This window comes from Colletes gigas, unplaced genomic scaffold (assembly GCF_013123115.1).
Source record: "Colletes gigas isolate AHSC1104 unplaced genomic scaffold, ASM1312311v1 Colletes_gigas_Sc00006, whole genome shotgun sequence".
NCBI classification, from domain to species: domain Eukaryota; kingdom Metazoa; phylum Arthropoda; class Insecta; order Hymenoptera; family Colletidae; genus Colletes; species Colletes gigas.
Window position 1 is genome coordinate 5,649,763 of NW_025106635.1, and position 16,718 is coordinate 5,666,480.

Below are 16,718 nucleotides of genomic sequence, written 5' to 3' on the forward strand. Positions count from 1 at the left end.
ACCAAATGAATTATTTCAAATAAAACTGTACTTCCACTTTCATAGTAATGCAAATAAACTAATATTTTTGTTCAATTACAGTGGATCAGACTTGGAATTAATTTATCACTTCGTTTTGAAAACTATATTTTACTGCAAAAGAAAATTAAGTAATAAAATATAAAGGAGTGGAATAAAATTGAGTAAGTTTATAGTTTTATTACTTTATAGCCCTCGTATATGTAATTACGTCAATCATCAATGTGGTTCCGATTGAAGAAAAAGTGTATGTGCAAAATTATTTACAAGTACTGTTTTATTTACTAGTATTACACTATATACAAATTACGTGCAATAAGAAAATTTTCTGTTAAACCATCTTCAATCAAAGCGAACATTTAGTTTTAAATATTTCTAAATCTTCAAGACGTTCGTTGGAAAAAATCTGAGATCTTTCTCTGTCCAGTCTTTTTCGCCGACGAATCACGTTTATGAGATACTGTAGATTTCTCGTTCGGAATTTGAGTAGATTCACATGTACCATACAATTCGGTAGGTATACAATTCAATTGGCCTTCAGCTTCTGGCAATATATTACAATCATTGCTTGCCTGACAAGAAACAAGCTCTTGCTTTGTATCTAACAATTCAAGACCAGATAGTCGCTGTTCGTTGTTCGCTTTAGCTTGTACAGTATCTTCTAAAATTTTCCATAACGATTGCTTTCTCCTTTTCTCTATGCTAACTTTATCTTGAACTTGTTCCGTTTGATCCTCCGTACTATCCCTGTTCTGATTTTGTTCTTTTTCCGTAATATTTTTAACTTCCGTATACGCATCCTTTGCGATTCCTGTTTTCTCCGTACTTACGATATCTTTGTCGTAATTAGTTAACCATCCTTGTATCGTGTCTTCTTCCGTTTGTTGTTTTTTAACATCCGAATGGAAATGTTGCTTATCGTCGATGCTAATGCTTTTACTTCTTTTAAAAATAACTTCCTTCGTTGCAGAAATTTTCGTCTGCAGGCTCTTGTTAAAAAATTGCGATAAAGGCTTTATTTTACTTCGATTATGTAAGAAACGATAAAAATCCAACTCCTCGGTCGGAGCGAACTCTTGGTATTGTATTAATAAAGAATAAATATGGGCTAAAAAGAAGATAGTATAATGAATTTCCGCGTATATTTAAAATATTTTAACGAAGCGCCCGATTTTATCAATACCTATAGTTGTCTCGTGTTTCACGAAATGCGAATACATCTCTGCAACACTATCCCGTAACCTTGTATCTCTGAACGTAAAATAAACCATAGCTCGACCTGTTACAGCTGCAGCCATTAGCTGCAACAATACTTTTAATTTTGGATTTCCACGAAAAGCTCCACATCCCCAATTTCCAGTTGCTATAGCAGGGAGATTATTTCTGTTACTTTCGCACCCGATAAATCCGACGTATGCCTGTATAAAATAAAACTATCAAGCATCCCGTAATTAATCAACAAATCTATATTCACATGTCGTAATCGATGTTTAACCTTGTTAAGTTCTCTTGTTATATTACTTATACTGAATTGCGACTGTGGATGTTTAAAGTAAAGAGCATCGATTGCAACGATTGAGGTCAATCGTCTTCCACTGTTATCTCGAGGTGTTTCATCGATATAGTCACCCAACCACTTAAAACTGTTACTGTAACCCTTGTATTTACTATATCTTTCAATGCCACTAACAATGAGTGCTTCTGTATCGTCTAATTCTTCCGTGACAAGCATAGTCACCATTAACTCCGGACAAATTACAAATCTTATCTCCTCTTGTACACATCCAAAACCGAGAACACCGCCACCCACGTATCTAAAAATACATTATCAATTTTAGAAATGACAAATTAGATTACATTATTCATATTAGATTTATACGATTTAATGGCGATTTTAAAAACCGAATTTACTTGTTAGCAAAGTCCATTTGCAGGAGACCAGCTCCTTCCGTTTCTATCGTTCCTTTGCTTGTAATGTGTAGTGGTAAGAGTTTCTGTATTTGTTCGCCCCATTTCGGGCAATCTGATTTTGGAATGTAACGTCGTTGAATTGTTACTACACCTTCTGGGGCTACTCTATGGAAAAATTACAGTACAGTTCAAATTCCACTTCTCGCTGTTAGAACTAAATTGAATAAAATTAATATATTCATTTCTCACTTATGTTCTTAAGAAGAGTCTTAACGTACCCACCTTTGGATGTTACCCTTCTAAAGTAATGAATTATACATTTCATTTTTTCCATTACCGATTCATATTTGTTCCATTTTTCCTCCCTATATGCTGAAAACAACCTATATAAATGTATACATTAAAGTATTAAATATAATATACGTAGTTAGTTACTTTATAAGCTTTAATTAAATATTACGTAATGAAATACCTATTAAAATTAATACGTGGGTATGTTCCATGTTCAGACTGTGGATTAGTTGAATTACGTCTTGGAAATGTACAGAAAAATGCATTAGCCAGTAAAGATGCTATTTGTAATTGGCTAAGACTGATCGCTGCATTAGTGTGGCGTTTCAAAAGAGGCACTGGACCAGTTATCAGAACAGGCAGTTGTAAAGCAAGTTGAACCATTTTTGGCAAAAGACACGTGAAGAAAATATGTGTTTCTTCTTGATCAACTATCTTTAGTTTCAAATTATCATATAATCAGAACGTTCAACAAATAAGCTTCTAAAAAGATACACAGAATTTTAAACACTACCTCAGAAAAAAAATGATGCAGCGCAGCAAAGTCCCAGCGTTGCGCGTATATGTGATTGTAAGAAAGTATCGCACTTTCTAGTTGCTGAGTTGAAACAAAATTCTGAAGTAAAGATTCCTGTATTATTTCCCATCTATTTCTGCAACGAGGGGTTCCATTCTATAATAAAACATGGATTGAACAGCTATATTACTTACAAAATATATAGATATAAATTATATTAAATCTTAAATATTACTACATACTTGATCTATTGGATATACACTATGCTTTGAATGTGGCATTCGTACATAACCCTGACACCACTTGTCCACTTGATGCGCAGGATAAGATTTTGGTATTCCATAAGCAGGTAATGGTAACTATTTGAAAAAATTTTCAAATTAATGTTAGAGCATGTTACTTGAATGCTTCTGTTTAATTTGAATCTTACCGATATTAATACTGTGTGAGATAAAGATGGAGATATAGGTGGAAACTCCTGACAATCGTATGTACCTAAGCCCTTACGAATCTCATCCATGCTCATTCCTTTCCATTCGATTATACCATCCGACAGTTCTGGTTCATTAACATCGATGGACATCGAGTTTGCTTTAGAAAATCAAACAATCAAATAAGTTTAGACAGTGTATATGTTATATAGACAACAAGTAGGCAAATAACGTATGTTACATTCATCAGAATTTTCCAAATTTTGTGTCATATCTACATCGTCGAAGAGATCTGGCGAGAGCGGTTCGTCATCGAAAGATAATCCAGGTTCCGACATTACAATTTTTTAACTAAACAAATCATGATAAGATACAGCAATTGTGAAAGAAATAACAACAAATGGTATAACGAAATCTAAGTCTTTACTTACAAAAATAAAATCACGATACGAATAAAATGCATAATGTATCTCAGAAATAAAACGATTGTTTATGCAGCAATAAATTACGGTGACAGTGACAAGCTTGTTCACTTTTTCTTTACAATTTCGACTGTAAACATTTACAAGCGTTGGAAACTAAGTTACGCATTCACTCGTTTGGCGCCACAATTGTTTGCAGCAATAGTGCGGGAAAATAAAATGCAACGTTATACGAGAAAATATTTATATAATAAGTAATATTTATAGAAATTGTACTAAAAATTACGTTCACACTCCGTATTTTAATATCCCTTGTGTTCGTGTAGAACCGAATTTAACGTTCAATATTAATAAAGGCACGAAAGTCATGGAATGAAGTAGTGTCAATATGCTCTACTCGAATGGATCGTTTTACTTTGAGGATATCCATTCGATAATGTAAAAACATACTTCGATGTTAAAATTACGAGTATAAGCTGTATCTAAAATTTTTAAATATACAGAGATCAATTTCGTTTGTGTTTCGAGTCTAACATAAAACAACATTGCTCTATTCTATGCTTCATCTGTGATATAACAAAAGATGATCCATGAGTTGTTTAATAATATTTTACATTTTCAGAAATCTGCATTCTATTTTGCATTCATTACAATCCGGTCATAGAAATTTAAGAAATAAAATTAATCAGTCGATCGATGAAATATGAATACTTCTATTTACTTTCTATTTTCGGAATACTAATATTTTATAACTATAAACTATGGCACTTGTTTTTTAAAGCAGTGCATTCAATGTTTCTGTTGAAAACTATAATTGATTTTAAAGTAAATTTAATAAAATTATTAAAAAAGTCCCTACATTGCTGGGAAAGACTAGAGTGCTGTAATTTCATAATGAAACGTTGGCCATCGGTGTACCAAATCAAATGAGGGGGCGGAATCGGCGGTTTCGATCCATTTTCATCCATTTTTGTGGGAGGCTGAAGGATCAGTGTGAAGCGGAAGGAATTGTTAAATTATCATAGCATAGCAACGAAGAATTTTCTGTTTCGGTTTGAAGAGTGTAAAATTTGGAATTTCCGAAAATACATTGCAGCATTTAGATCTCTAACTTTCCTACCTCGAATTTAAAACAATCATGATATAAAGCTTAAATTTTTAAAAGTACTCGTCACTGCCTTTGATAAGGATACGATATTTACTTAAAATATTTGATTAGCTAGTCAAGCATTAATTTATTCACTGTTATGACTATATTTTTAACTTCTACCATGTTAAAAAAACATGTTCTTTTATTTATATTTATGCTGAGTCAAGTTAACAGTGAAGAAGAAGAAGAACATGTACACACAACACAATATAACAAAGACAATTTTTCGGAAGAGATCAAGAACAAGAATCATTTTATTATGTTCTATGCACCATGGTATGTTTTACATTTTTTCATATTTATTATGTTACGACAAAAATCATTATCAATGATGCATTTACAATATAAACATTATATTATAAAATTGCAATAAAATTAAAATTTGTATACATGTTATTCGTGTATAATTGTTATAATATCTTTTTAATTTTGTCAGGTGTGGACATTGCCAAAGGCTTGAACCTACTTGGGAGCAATTAGCAGAAATGACAAATAAAGAAGATAATATAAAGATTGCTAAAGTTGATTGTACTACAGACAATAGTTTATGTAGTGTGCATGATGTTACTGGCTATCCTACGTGCGTATAGTATCAGTCCATTGTACATAATATTCAGAACATTATAAGTTATACATGCATTTATTTATAAAAAAAAGTAAACTTCAGTTTGAATAATTTTATAGGCTGAAATTTTTTAAAGCTGGTGAAACTGAAGGCACTAAATTCAGAGGTACAAGAGATCTGCCATCTCTAATTTCATTTTTGAATGATCAAGCAGGCATTAACATCGGGGTAATTATCAAAGATACTTTTACTTTATTATAAATTATAATATGCAATATTTGGTTTTTACATTTGAAATTTAATGAATTAGAGTGCAGATGTTGCACCATCACCTCCAGAGGCAGTAAATGGTCTACTAGAGTTGACAGAGAACACATTTGATAAGCATGTTTCTACTGGTTATCATTTTGTAAAGTTTTATGCACCCAGTTGTGGTCATTGTCAGAAATTAGCTCCTGCATGGGAAGAATTAGCTAACAGCCTACGTAACAATAATGATGTTTCCATTTCAAGAGTAGATTGTACACAGCACCGTGGTGTTTGTGCACAATATGCTATTAAAGGATATCCAACATTGCTCTGGATAGAAGATGGAAAGAAGGTGATTAAATATTGCATTAATTTTCATTATTTATGTTTTTCTTGTGAAACTTTTGTAACCATTCTATGTAAACTTACAGGTGGATAAATATCAAGGACAACGTACTCACGAGGAGTTAAAAGCTTATGTATCAAAAATGCTTGGAAAGGATAATGACCAAGCAAATGTTAAGACTGATAACTCTGACAATATGCTGCACACTGTACTCAGTTTAACTGGCGAGAGCTTTAAACATGGTATTGAAAACGGCATATCATTCGTTAAATTTTTTGCGCCTTGGTGCGGACACTGTAAACGTTTGGCGCCTATTTGGGAAGATCTTGGGAAAAAGTTCTTCGACAACGAGAACGTAAATATAATTAAGATAGACTGTACACTCGACGCGAGCAAAGAATTGTGCAATGAACAAGAAGTAGATGGTTTTCCATCTCTGTATTTATACCGCGATGGGCACAAGATTTCCGAGTACAATGACGCCCGTAATTTGGATGATTTGTACGAGTTTGTAGCAAGTCATCTACAGCCGCATGATGAACTGTGATTATATATCTTTCTTATACAAAATTTAATCCCGAAAAGGATAGCGATAATTTAAGCTGTTTTTTAAAACATTAATGTGTAATACTTAATTTAATTATATATGAATGTACGTAGCATAACACGAAGGAACCCAAAAACATCCAAGTCATATATTTTTCATTTTTGTATAAAATATCAAAACAAAACTACTATAAAATTATTATACATAAATTCTAAGAATCATTATATTTTTGCGTGAATAAGTCGTGAACTTCCAAAATACATTTACAGAACCAATGGTACTTAATACGTTTCCATTAAATATTTCCTCTGAAAAGTATTTTTTATTTTGTATTCACCTTTCTAATTAAGATATTGCAACACGGACGTTCGAACATCGTTAGAAACCGGAAAGGGCAGCGGCCGAAGGATAGAACGAACGTAGCAATTGTCCGCGCTGCTTGTCTATGTACAATGTTTTACGTTTCACGATTATTTCTCGTTCGAGATCGCTTCTCGCTTTTACCAAACCAGCCTGTGTCTCCTCGGCTCGTTTCAGTTCCGCCAACATTGCCGATGTGCGTTCGTTCAAGAATTTCACTTCCTCCACGAGACTAAACGAAATACAAATATATAATGTCGCGATAAATAACTTGGACAGAAACTGTTATAAATTTAATTTCTGTATCACTCACGCAAATTGAGGTGTATCGCGACAGCTTTCAACATTACGTCGTTGTAATCTATTTGCTAATCGTGTTTGCGCCACTTTCATCGCGCGATCCAATCCTCTCGCCGAATGACGAAGTTCTTCGATCGCTTTCTCAGTGTTTGCCAATTCGTGCAAACACTGAAAAAAAAAAAATGAAAACCATTTGCCTTTTGTCCTAACAAAACGATCGGGGTAATCGAACTCACGCGAAGTAATTCTTTCTCTAATTGTATGCGAACTTCCTCGGTCATCTTAATCTTTTCGCCTAGTACGAGATCCACGCGTGTCGCTTGATCACGAAGATCTTTGATGGAGTTCGTATATATGGCGTTCAAAGTGGACCTCAGGTTCGCTGATTTTTGCCTCGCGGCCTCCGCGTCGGTTAAACTTTCCCGCGTGTAGTGCTCGTAACTGGCTGGTGTCGATTGTCTACCCAGAAAAAGAAACGAAAAGCTCGTAGAATCTCGTTTCGGTGTTCAATCGGACACCGTCGACTTTAACACGTACTCCGCTGGAAATCTGGTGGCACCAGGTGCCCAAAGTATAACGGACGAATCGTTTTTTAATTCTATACAGTGAGCATCGATGCCATATGAGTGTGTCTTATCGGTCCAGTCGACTTCCATCCTTGCTTTGGCAGCTTTTAGTTCGATCAATTGCAGTTCTATTTGCTCTCGAGTTCTACCGAGTAAATCGCGTATCTCCCAGCAAAGTGCTACCTCCTGCAAGAATGAATTCACTGCATGCCAACAATATCTAACCTAGACATTTAAGATGCCATGTCGAAATTAATATTGACTTTCGTTAGCTCCTCCTCGACCTCGTCCCGGATGAGATCGGATTCGAGTCTTTTAGACCGCAATTGCAAAAATTCCCCAGCGATCGACTCGGGAACAGTGAGAACCGACAAAGAGTGCTTCACACGTCGTCGTTCGCCTTCCAATAATTCGATCTCTTTGGTAATATCAAGTATTACGTGTTCCAGCTCGGTTTTCCAACGATACACGTCCTTAGCGCGACTCTTCAAATGATCCGTCGATTCTAACTGCGTTTTGTCTGCCCTTCTGTACGATTCGTCGACGCATCGTTTCGCGTTACTCACAGCCAGCCTAAAAGGAATTTCGTGATTTCAGTGCTGCACACGGTACAAATAAAAAGTATCTAAGAACGCAAGCATAAATGTTTGACTATGTACTGAGCATCTCGAATCTTTTCGTCCGATTGCTTGAAAAACTTCTGATTGTGGGCTCTCCATTCTGGTGCGCCGAATTGCGTTACAGAATATCGATCGACAACAGGTCTCACTCCTGTTAAACCATCTTTAGGGCTGAACGTTACACGACCAGTTGCCCATGGACCGATAGCCTCCATCGATCCTTCCGGTTTTGCTGGAAATTCATCTCCTGGTTGAGGAAAGTAAGGAGGTAGTTTCTCTTTTGTTTCATCATTAGTAGATTCCATCATGGGACAAGGTATCGCGGCCTGCGCAAAACATTTCTTTTGTAAACATACATGATATTGCACATTTAAATAACAAAATGTAGGACCATGAAATAAATTTATTTTTTATAAAAAAAAATTTTTCAAATCGCTCTAAAAAAATTATTTTTGGTTGCGGGGGTCAATTACAATCATTTTTGGTCATTACACATACCCCCGAAATCCTACCCACATTCTAGAAAAAAATTCGAGAATGTGTGAAATTTTTCGACGGAAAAAAAAATTTCGAATCGTTCTGGAAAAATTATTTTCGGCCGCGGGGGACAATTACAATCATTTTTGGTGAATAGACATACCCCCGAAATCCTGTGCATTTTCGAGAAAAAAATTCAGTACTGGCGGAACTTTAAACGTTAATAACTTTTTAACAAAGCCTCCATCAACAAATTGGTGTTCTTGATTTTCGTCTTATTTTGGCCTCTAGAATCCCCCTGGTTTAGAGTCTTACTCTTGCTTTTATGGAAGGTACTCGAAATTACCATTTTCTGAATATCGTTTGTTCAAGAATTATATGACTACTAGGCTGAAATATCTCGACGCATCATCATGTAAAATCACATGTGATGAAGAATATCGAATGGAACTTTTGCCAATAATTTGTGCAATTAATTATTCAAGAAAGTGACGTAAGGTTGACCTGTTAATCTTCCATTAAAGAAAACAGGTCCGATTATATTATCGTCAATTATTCCCTGCCCACATATTTACACTGAATTGTTGTTGATGACTTGATCAAATAGCCCGTGGATTTTCTCCGTGAACGCTATTCCAGAGTGGGGCAAATTTTATTTATGAGTAACGAATATAAAAGTATAAAATTGTTGCGATAAAAATTCTGCACATTATTATATCAAAGAATTAATTTACCGCATCACCGGCTCCTTCGTGAGGAAGCTGCTGGTACGCTCCCCTCGAGGAATCTTGTTTAACATCCATGTCAAATTCCACTTTGGATTAACAGGAATTAAATTCAAGAAGACGTCAACAACATCTGTAATTGTAGATAATCTTCTGATGTAATGAAACATGCAGTTTAGAATATAACTAGGGATCCTAATTTAAATTTGTACAAACTTAGATTTCAATTTTGACCACGAATACGATGGTTATTTCTTCGAGAAACAGCACAACATTTATCGATTTAATAGCCCGCAGCAACTGAAGAGGCATTCCTTTCTCACTCAAAATTATACCTTCGCGATTTCGAATTGAATTAGACTAGCGTAAATTACGCTAAAGAGTCGAACATTTTTTAACTTTACTTTCATCCTGGAATTGTCTTAAATAAATTCGACAAAGGCATTATACAGAAAATGTTTTTATTCATTTCAATAATTTTTAATGATCGACCTGTGGTGCAATATGTTGTTAATCAGAATCTGCTCTAGATAAGCTGCAACTGATAGTATCACTTATGTATTTATTCGCGCATTTCCGAAAAATAAAACAAGTGCCAGTCATAGTTATAAACGTATTTCCTCTCCCATGTAGATGAAAATGTTGATTAGATAAACATAGAGAAGGGAAGTAGATAACAACTTCATATGATCTTAAAAGTTCGATAAACATGAGCGTTAAGTTAAAAAATACTGAATTTTTACGTCTCTTAAAATAAAATCTGTCTCCTTTTGTAATGTAAATTTTGTATTACAAAATATATGATTAATCAGCTTCGGATAACACTAAATGATATGCATATTCCTCTCCAAAAATAAGATACTAGCTTTATCTGTATCGAGAGCACAAGAGGGGATAGCAACATATTTAACGGAGTTTCAGACGAATTGCGTATTGTATGACGGTCCGGCGAAGAAAACAAACGAAAAGATGACACGTAAAACGCCAGATATCAAATACACACAGGTAAACGATTTATTTCAACATCGATCGATTTAACTTTCCTTGAAATATTCTTCCATATAGAATATAGATTCGTGTAGAAATAGTTTCGTACGAATTATATAATAATAATTTTCAGTTATTCATTAACAACGAGTTTGTGGACGCGCACAGTGGTAAAAAATTTTCCACTATAAATCCGGCAAATGGCACTGTTATTACTGAAGTCTCTGAGGGTGACAAGGTGCATTATACTTTCTTTCATGCTTGTATTTTGTAAGTCAGACAACATTAAATTACCTAGTTTTATGTATTTATTCTATGTTGTACAGGTGGATGTAGACAAGGCAGTTGCAGCTGCAAAAAAAGCATTCGCCAGGGGATCAGAATGGCGGAATATGGATGCATCTGCTCGAGGAAGGCTTATTAATACAGTATATTGCTTATTAACTCTAATCCTTAAGAATGTTTAGAAAAAGTAATTGTTTGAATAACTTTGACCTTTAATATCGTATTTGTACAGTTTGCAAATCTCATGGAACGTGACTTGGATTATATTGCTACTCTTGAAACTCTGGACAATGGGAAAACATACAACAATGCAGTGTGGGATGTACAAGCAAGCATAGATACGATTCGTTATTATGCTGGATGGTGTGATAAAATTTTGGGTGATACTATTCCAGCAGGTATATTTATATTCATAAGTCTTCGCTAAATATCGATTAGAAAACACTGACATCATTTATTACTTAGATGGAAATCTTGTCTCATTTACACGGAAGGAACCAGTTGGTGTAGTAGGTCAAATTATTCCTTGGAATTATCCTCTTCTTATGGTGGCATGGAAATGGGGTCCAGCATTAGCTACTGGATGTACTATTGTCTTAAAACCAGCTGAACAAACTCCATTATCCGCACTCTATGCTGCAGCACTTGCTAAAGAAGCTGGATTTCCTCCAGGAGTTGTAAACGTTATTACAGGATATGGTCCAACAGCTGGTGCAGCTATTGCCGAACATCCGGACGTTCGTAAAGTTGCATTCACTGGATCTACACAGGTATATAATTCTTAGCTTTACAATCAAATACGAATTAACACTAAAAATTCATATGTAACTTGTAGATTGGTCACCTGATAATGGCAGCTTCTGCTAAAAGTAATCTCAAACGTGTTAGCCTTGAATTAGGTGGCAAGAGTCCTTTGGTAATTTTTGACGACGTTGATGGTATGTAAATAATGTATTTTATAAAGTATAACCATAATTATATTATACAGTGTAAGATAATAACCAAGGGCAATTTATAGTTAAGGAAGCAGCAGACATTGCATACAATGCAATATTTGCGAATCATGGACAAAATTGCTGCGCTGGCTCGCGTACTTTTGTACATTCCAAAATCTATGACGAATTTGTTAGACACGCCAAGAAATTAGCATTCGAGACAAAAGTTGGCGATCCCTTTGATTCCAAAACGCAACAAGGGCCGCAAATCGATCAAGATATGTTTAATAAGGTCATGGGATTGATTCAGTCAGGAAAAAAAGAAGGTGCAGTGGTGGAAACGGGCGGAGAACAACAGGGTAATGTTGGTTACTTTATTAAGGTATGATTTCATGTTCAAATTCTTTTTGTTCTGTTACTCAGATAATTCTGTTTTTATAATTATCTCAATTTTTTTTTTGTAAGCCTACTGTGTTCTCTAATGTGACCGACAATATGAGGATTGCCAAAGAAGAAATATTTGGACCCGTTCAATCCATTTTGAAATTTGAAACGCTCGATGAAGTTATAGAACGCGCAAATAATACGGAATACGGCCTTGCTGCTGGCGTGCTTACTAAAGATATTGATAAAGCATTAGTGTTTGCTCAAGCAGTACATTCTGGGAGTGTTTGGTAAGGATTCAAAATATTCATTTTCTATTTATTATGCGCAATATAATATAGAAAATTTATAAATAAAATAAATACCGAATAGGGTAAATTGTTACGATGCCATGACTCCTCAAACTCCATTTGGTGGATTTAAACACTCAGGCATAGGTCGAGAATTGTAAGTATAACATTGATCATTAAAAAATAATACAAGGATAAAAATATTATAGTTTCGTATTTGTTTTTAGGGGTGCAGATGGCTTGGATGAATATATTGAAACCAAAACAGTGACTATTAAGGTGCCAAGATGTAATTAAAAATAAAGTACACGAATACTCATGATACACATTCTTTGTTGTATCAAATTTCTATAAATAAATGCGTTATTTTACGCATTTTTTATTTGTTCAGTTTATTAGGTTACTATTATGAACATTATTATGAATTGTTTAATAATGTAATATACTCATAAATAAAGAATACGTTATTTTAAATGATATAACAATTTTGATGATAGATTTATTAAAGCATTTTATACAGAAGTTAAATAATAACTTATGTATTTGGTTGATATTGTACTAGATACTATGTTTGAAACTCCACTAAATGCAACAGTGACTTTGTATTTACATTAAACCCAAAGGTTTTGTATTTGTCTACCTCTGTTATTTAATCATCTGGTGGAATTCCCAATTCTTCATCTGTCCAATGTTCTGGAATTGAACCTGGTACTTCACCCTAGATACATAAATGTTATTGATACATTGTACATAAGATTTTGGGTGCCAGCTATTGTATCTCACTCTCACTTATTCTCTTTCTTTATCTCCATTAAATTCTGAGAACCATGCCCACATAACTGACCAAGACCGGTCCCGAGCTTGGTCACTTATGCGGACACTACTATAATTTATATTTCAATAAAATTGTTGTAATGCAAAGGATAAACTAAAATTTACTCACATGAAGTAAAACTTTATGTTCATGCCACAAATTCCATAGAACCCACCACCATCCAAATCCGCCAGTTAATTCTGCGAGTACTATGGTCCATCTATCAGGATGTGGTACACTTCGATAAGTCCAACTGTTAAAGTAAAAGATTTCTAGTATGATCTTATTATTTGTACCTTGAATTTCAATTTGTAGAAAGAAATTAAAACATCAATGTAAATTCATATTAAAAATTCAATAACGAATACAAATATCCAAAAGTAACCTTTATTCAGAAAGATTATATAACGGATGTATTAACTTACTCATAACGAACTTGTTTCAAGTTTATTGCAACAGGTTCCACCTTTTTAAAAAGAGACGCGGTTTTTAATATCTGTGCGCCTCGTGAAATTAACATATTTTTAATTAACAAACAAGTCACACGAACACCGAACTTGTCATAACTAGTAGACACTAGCAACGACGAACTTCCTTAGTCTCTAACGGAGTGGTGGGGATAGTGTAGCCAGATCTGACATAATCGAGTGTATCGACGTCGACATTAATAACGACGAACTTCCTTAGCGTTTAACGAAGTGGTGGGGAAAACAGACATATCCTACCACACGAACCACATGTTAAGTTGGGTCAGCACTTCATGAAACTTCGGGAGATCGAGAAATAACATGAACGAAAGCCTTTCCTTCTTCCTCTTGAACAGCTGAAGTCCCGCTTCGCGGCATACAATTTCAAATCTCGACTGTCCAGGCATTTTTACGTTTCGACTTATATCAACTTATAATAAAACCGAACATGGTATATTTGCCTACATAGGCAGAAAATATACAAAAAAATAAAGTCTTACTTGATAAATTGTATTCAAACGATTTATTTCCAAAGTATTGTTTTATTTTCAATAATAATTCCTTAATTTTATAACAAGAAATGTTTATTTTTAGTTCTTTCGTAGACCAAACAGTCTTAAATTTGATTTTGCATCTCTCCGCTAGAGGCCGTATTATCTGCCAGGACTTTAGCTGTTCAAGATCAGGAAGGAAAGAGTTACACTCGCCTTGTTTCTCAATTTCCCGAAGTTGCGTGAAATGCTGGGCTCACGTGACATGGCTCGTTGTTATTCTTATTATGTGTTGTTATTTACCCTACTAAGCGTGTAAAAAGCAATATTTAATTATGTCTTACATATATAGAATTATTTGACTAGCAACTGCTTTTCAATGTTTCGAAATTATTTCAATCACGAATAAACTTTGTAATTCGATTGAACTGCCTTTTAAGTTTTGTTAATTATTGTTTGTCGTGAAAATGCTCATATGTTAATGTAACATACGGTATAAAAAATAATGGCTGGCACAGAAGTTACTGAGGGCACGCCAATTTCGGAACCATTGCGTTTAACGCACATTAAACCGTCTTTCAACGAACAAGAATTAGCTGTAGCATCGCGTCAAGATTTGTGGCATAAATTTATTGTCTACAATGTAAGACATTGTAAAGCGAAGGAAGTATTGAAAAGAATCATTGTTGCTTGTGATCCTGATATCATACTTCCTGTTATGTATAAAGAAGAAAGCTCAAATAAAAGCACTTTCTTGGCAAAATGCACCTCCACTGCCATTGAAAATCTTGTAAAGCAAGATTTATGTGTGGCTATGATAAATGGGCATGAGTTACATATTGACATTGTATTAGGATTTTTAGATTCCAAAGAGTTACAACTGAATCCTAATAGAATTATAGCACAAGCATTGTATAGTAGGTATGAACATACAAAAAAGGTATTGAATCTTGATGATTTTGAGGATGAGAAGTCTTTGAATTCAATATATTGTCCATTGTCTGTACCTAAAGTATTGCAGTTTGTTTTGAGATGTGCCAAAGTGGGAATCTTAAGTACTAATCGTGATTCAAGATTGTCCATCCGTGAACTGAGTTTAAAATATAATAAACTCACAGCCATTATTCTGTTTGAGAAGTTCTTCAATTACCATTTGACCAAGTTAGATCTAAGATACAATCACATTGGAGATATTGATTATTTACGTTATTTTAGTGAATTCAAAATAAGTGAACTATGGCTAGATGGAAATCCATTGTGTGCAAAATATAGCAAGTGTCAAGATTATGTGCAAGCAGTGAAAAATGTTTTCCCTCATCTACAAAAATTAGATGGAATTGTAATAGATACAGAACAAAAATTTGTTCCTAATATTCAAAGCAACTTTATAAGGGATGGTATGAAAACTTGTCTTATCAAACAATTTGTGAAGCATTATTTCACTTTATATGATCAGGATGATAGACAAATGATGAATGGACTGTATGACAGAGATGCACTTTACTCCATGACATTAGGGAATGTTATAAATTATGTCCATAAACAAATAACTAAAACATTTGTTACAAATAGAAATTTACTGAAATTTGTTGATTATGCCAAGTGTCAAGAATTTTTATTACGTGGCCCAGAGAGAATCATTTCTGCACTTAGAAGCCAACCACCAACAATACATAATTTTAAATCATTTCATGTTGATTTACTGTACGAAGGAGAAAGCCATCTTGCTATTTCTGTACAAGGATTATTTTCATTTAGAGACATTGCATGTCCACCAATGTTTTTCAACAGGACTTTCATTATTATACAAAAAGAAGATAATGAATACTGCATTACTAATGATCAGTGTTATCTTGATGGAACACCTGCCAATAGTAATCTATCAGGAAACAGTGAATCAAGATTTGAAACAAAAATTTCACCAAAATTTGTTCCAACTGTGTTTAGTATTTCAGAGAAAGAACAACTGTTGTCATTTCTGCATGAACTGAGTACAATGAATTTGAAGTTTTGTCACCAATATCTTGAAGAAGCCAATTGGGATATAAGAACTGCTATTACAACATTTATGAACATGTATACAGTAAACAATGTACCACCTGAAGCCTTTCTATGACATACAAGCATTTTATAGTTAATTGAATTTATATTAAAAATTATTGTATAAATTTGTATATACATTTCTGTAATTTTGTAATCACAAATGTATTAACTGTATGATGTACACTTGAGGAAAAATCTTGCCTCGCTGTATGAGAAGATACGCGCATAAAATTATTGTATTCTAGTTTTATGAAATAAGAGAATCTAATTGAGTAATTGACATTCCTCATATAAAAAGTATATTTTTAAACATTGATCATGTATTAGTGCAACGAGGATTTTTCTCCGAGTGTACATGTTAAAGCTGAAAAGTAAAAAAAATCGAAGTATGCATAAATAAAAATATAAACTTTCTTTTTGTTTACATGTCCTGTAGAGAATTAAATATTATTACCTGGAGGAAATTAAATAAGTGAAATAACTTTTTTTTTTTATGAAAAATTTACAATCTTATTTATACAAAATAA

General features: G+C 33.9%; 6 protein-coding genes across 6 annotated transcripts; 3 read left to right on the top strand and 3 right to left on the bottom strand.

Annotated features, from left to right (window-relative positions):
• Positions 1 to 401: 401 nt before the first annotated feature.
• Positions 402 to 3,781, bottom strand: LOC122395744 (poly(ADP-ribose) glycohydrolase-like). Its single transcript, XM_043393583.1, has 11 exons — positions 3,600 to 3,781; positions 3,410 to 3,519; positions 3,168 to 3,328; positions 2,980 to 3,096; positions 2,735 to 2,893; positions 2,402 to 2,655; positions 2,212 to 2,312; positions 1,930 to 2,089; positions 1,514 to 1,832; positions 1,202 to 1,436; positions 402 to 1,126 (listed from the first exon to the last, which is right to left on the bottom strand). Exons 2-11 carry the CDS (start codon positions 3,504 to 3,506, stop codon positions 402 to 404), a joined length of 2,328 nt encoding a protein of 775 aa, XP_043249518.1. The 5' UTR covers positions 3,507 to 3,519; positions 3,600 to 3,781.
• Positions 3,782 to 4,576: 795 nt separating this feature from the next.
• On the top strand, positions 4,577 to 6,684 carry LOC122395532 (thioredoxin domain-containing protein 5). The gene is made up of 5 exons (XM_043393175.1): positions 4,577 to 5,016; positions 5,177 to 5,320; positions 5,425 to 5,533; positions 5,616 to 5,906; positions 5,986 to 6,684. The coding sequence occupies exons 1-5, from the start codon at positions 4,838 to 4,840 to the stop codon at positions 6,445 to 6,447; spliced, it is 1,185 nt and encodes a 394-aa protein (XP_043249110.1). The 5' UTR covers positions 4,577 to 4,837; the 3' UTR covers positions 6,448 to 6,684.
• A 101-nt stretch (positions 6,685 to 6,785) lies between these two features.
• LOC122395891 (tektin-4) lies at positions 6,786 to 9,573 on the bottom strand. The gene is made up of 7 exons (XM_043393803.1): positions 9,505 to 9,573; positions 8,333 to 8,619; positions 7,937 to 8,246; positions 7,645 to 7,859; positions 7,344 to 7,566; positions 7,121 to 7,275; positions 6,786 to 7,039 (listed from the first exon to the last, which is right to left on the bottom strand). Exons 1-7 carry the CDS (start codon positions 9,571 to 9,573, stop codon positions 6,826 to 6,828), a joined length of 1,473 nt encoding a protein of 490 aa, XP_043249738.1. The 3' UTR covers positions 6,786 to 6,825.
• Positions 9,574 to 10,196: 623 nt separating this feature from the next.
• Positions 10,197 to 12,806, top strand: LOC122395531 (retinal dehydrogenase 1). Its single transcript, XM_043393174.1, has 10 exons — positions 10,197 to 10,500; positions 10,616 to 10,720; positions 10,809 to 10,910; positions 11,000 to 11,165; positions 11,233 to 11,537; positions 11,603 to 11,705; positions 11,786 to 12,084; positions 12,168 to 12,376; positions 12,459 to 12,533; positions 12,604 to 12,806. The coding sequence occupies exons 1-10, from the start codon at positions 10,324 to 10,326 to the stop codon at positions 12,671 to 12,673; spliced, it is 1,611 nt and encodes a 536-aa protein (XP_043249109.1). The 5' UTR covers positions 10,197 to 10,323; the 3' UTR covers positions 12,674 to 12,806.
• An 85-nt stretch (positions 12,807 to 12,891) lies between these two features.
• LOC122395533 (NADH dehydrogenase [ubiquinone] 1 beta subcomplex subunit 2, mitochondrial-like) lies at positions 12,892 to 13,802 on the bottom strand. The gene is made up of 3 exons (XM_043393176.1): positions 13,616 to 13,802; positions 13,320 to 13,443; positions 12,892 to 13,094 (listed from the first exon to the last, which is right to left on the bottom strand). Exons 1-3 carry the CDS (start codon positions 13,708 to 13,710, stop codon positions 13,026 to 13,028), a joined length of 288 nt encoding a protein of 95 aa, XP_043249111.1. The 5' UTR covers positions 13,711 to 13,802; the 3' UTR covers positions 12,892 to 13,025.
• A 569-nt stretch (positions 13,803 to 14,371) lies between these two features.
• LOC122395534 (nuclear RNA export factor 2-like) lies at positions 14,372 to 16,410 on the top strand. The gene has a single exon (XM_043393178.1). The coding sequence runs from the start codon at positions 14,654 to 14,656 to the stop codon at positions 16,262 to 16,264; it is 1,611 nt and encodes a 536-aa protein (XP_043249113.1). The 5' UTR covers positions 14,372 to 14,653; the 3' UTR covers positions 16,265 to 16,410.
• The last annotated feature ends 308 nt before the right edge of the window (positions 16,411 to 16,718 follow it).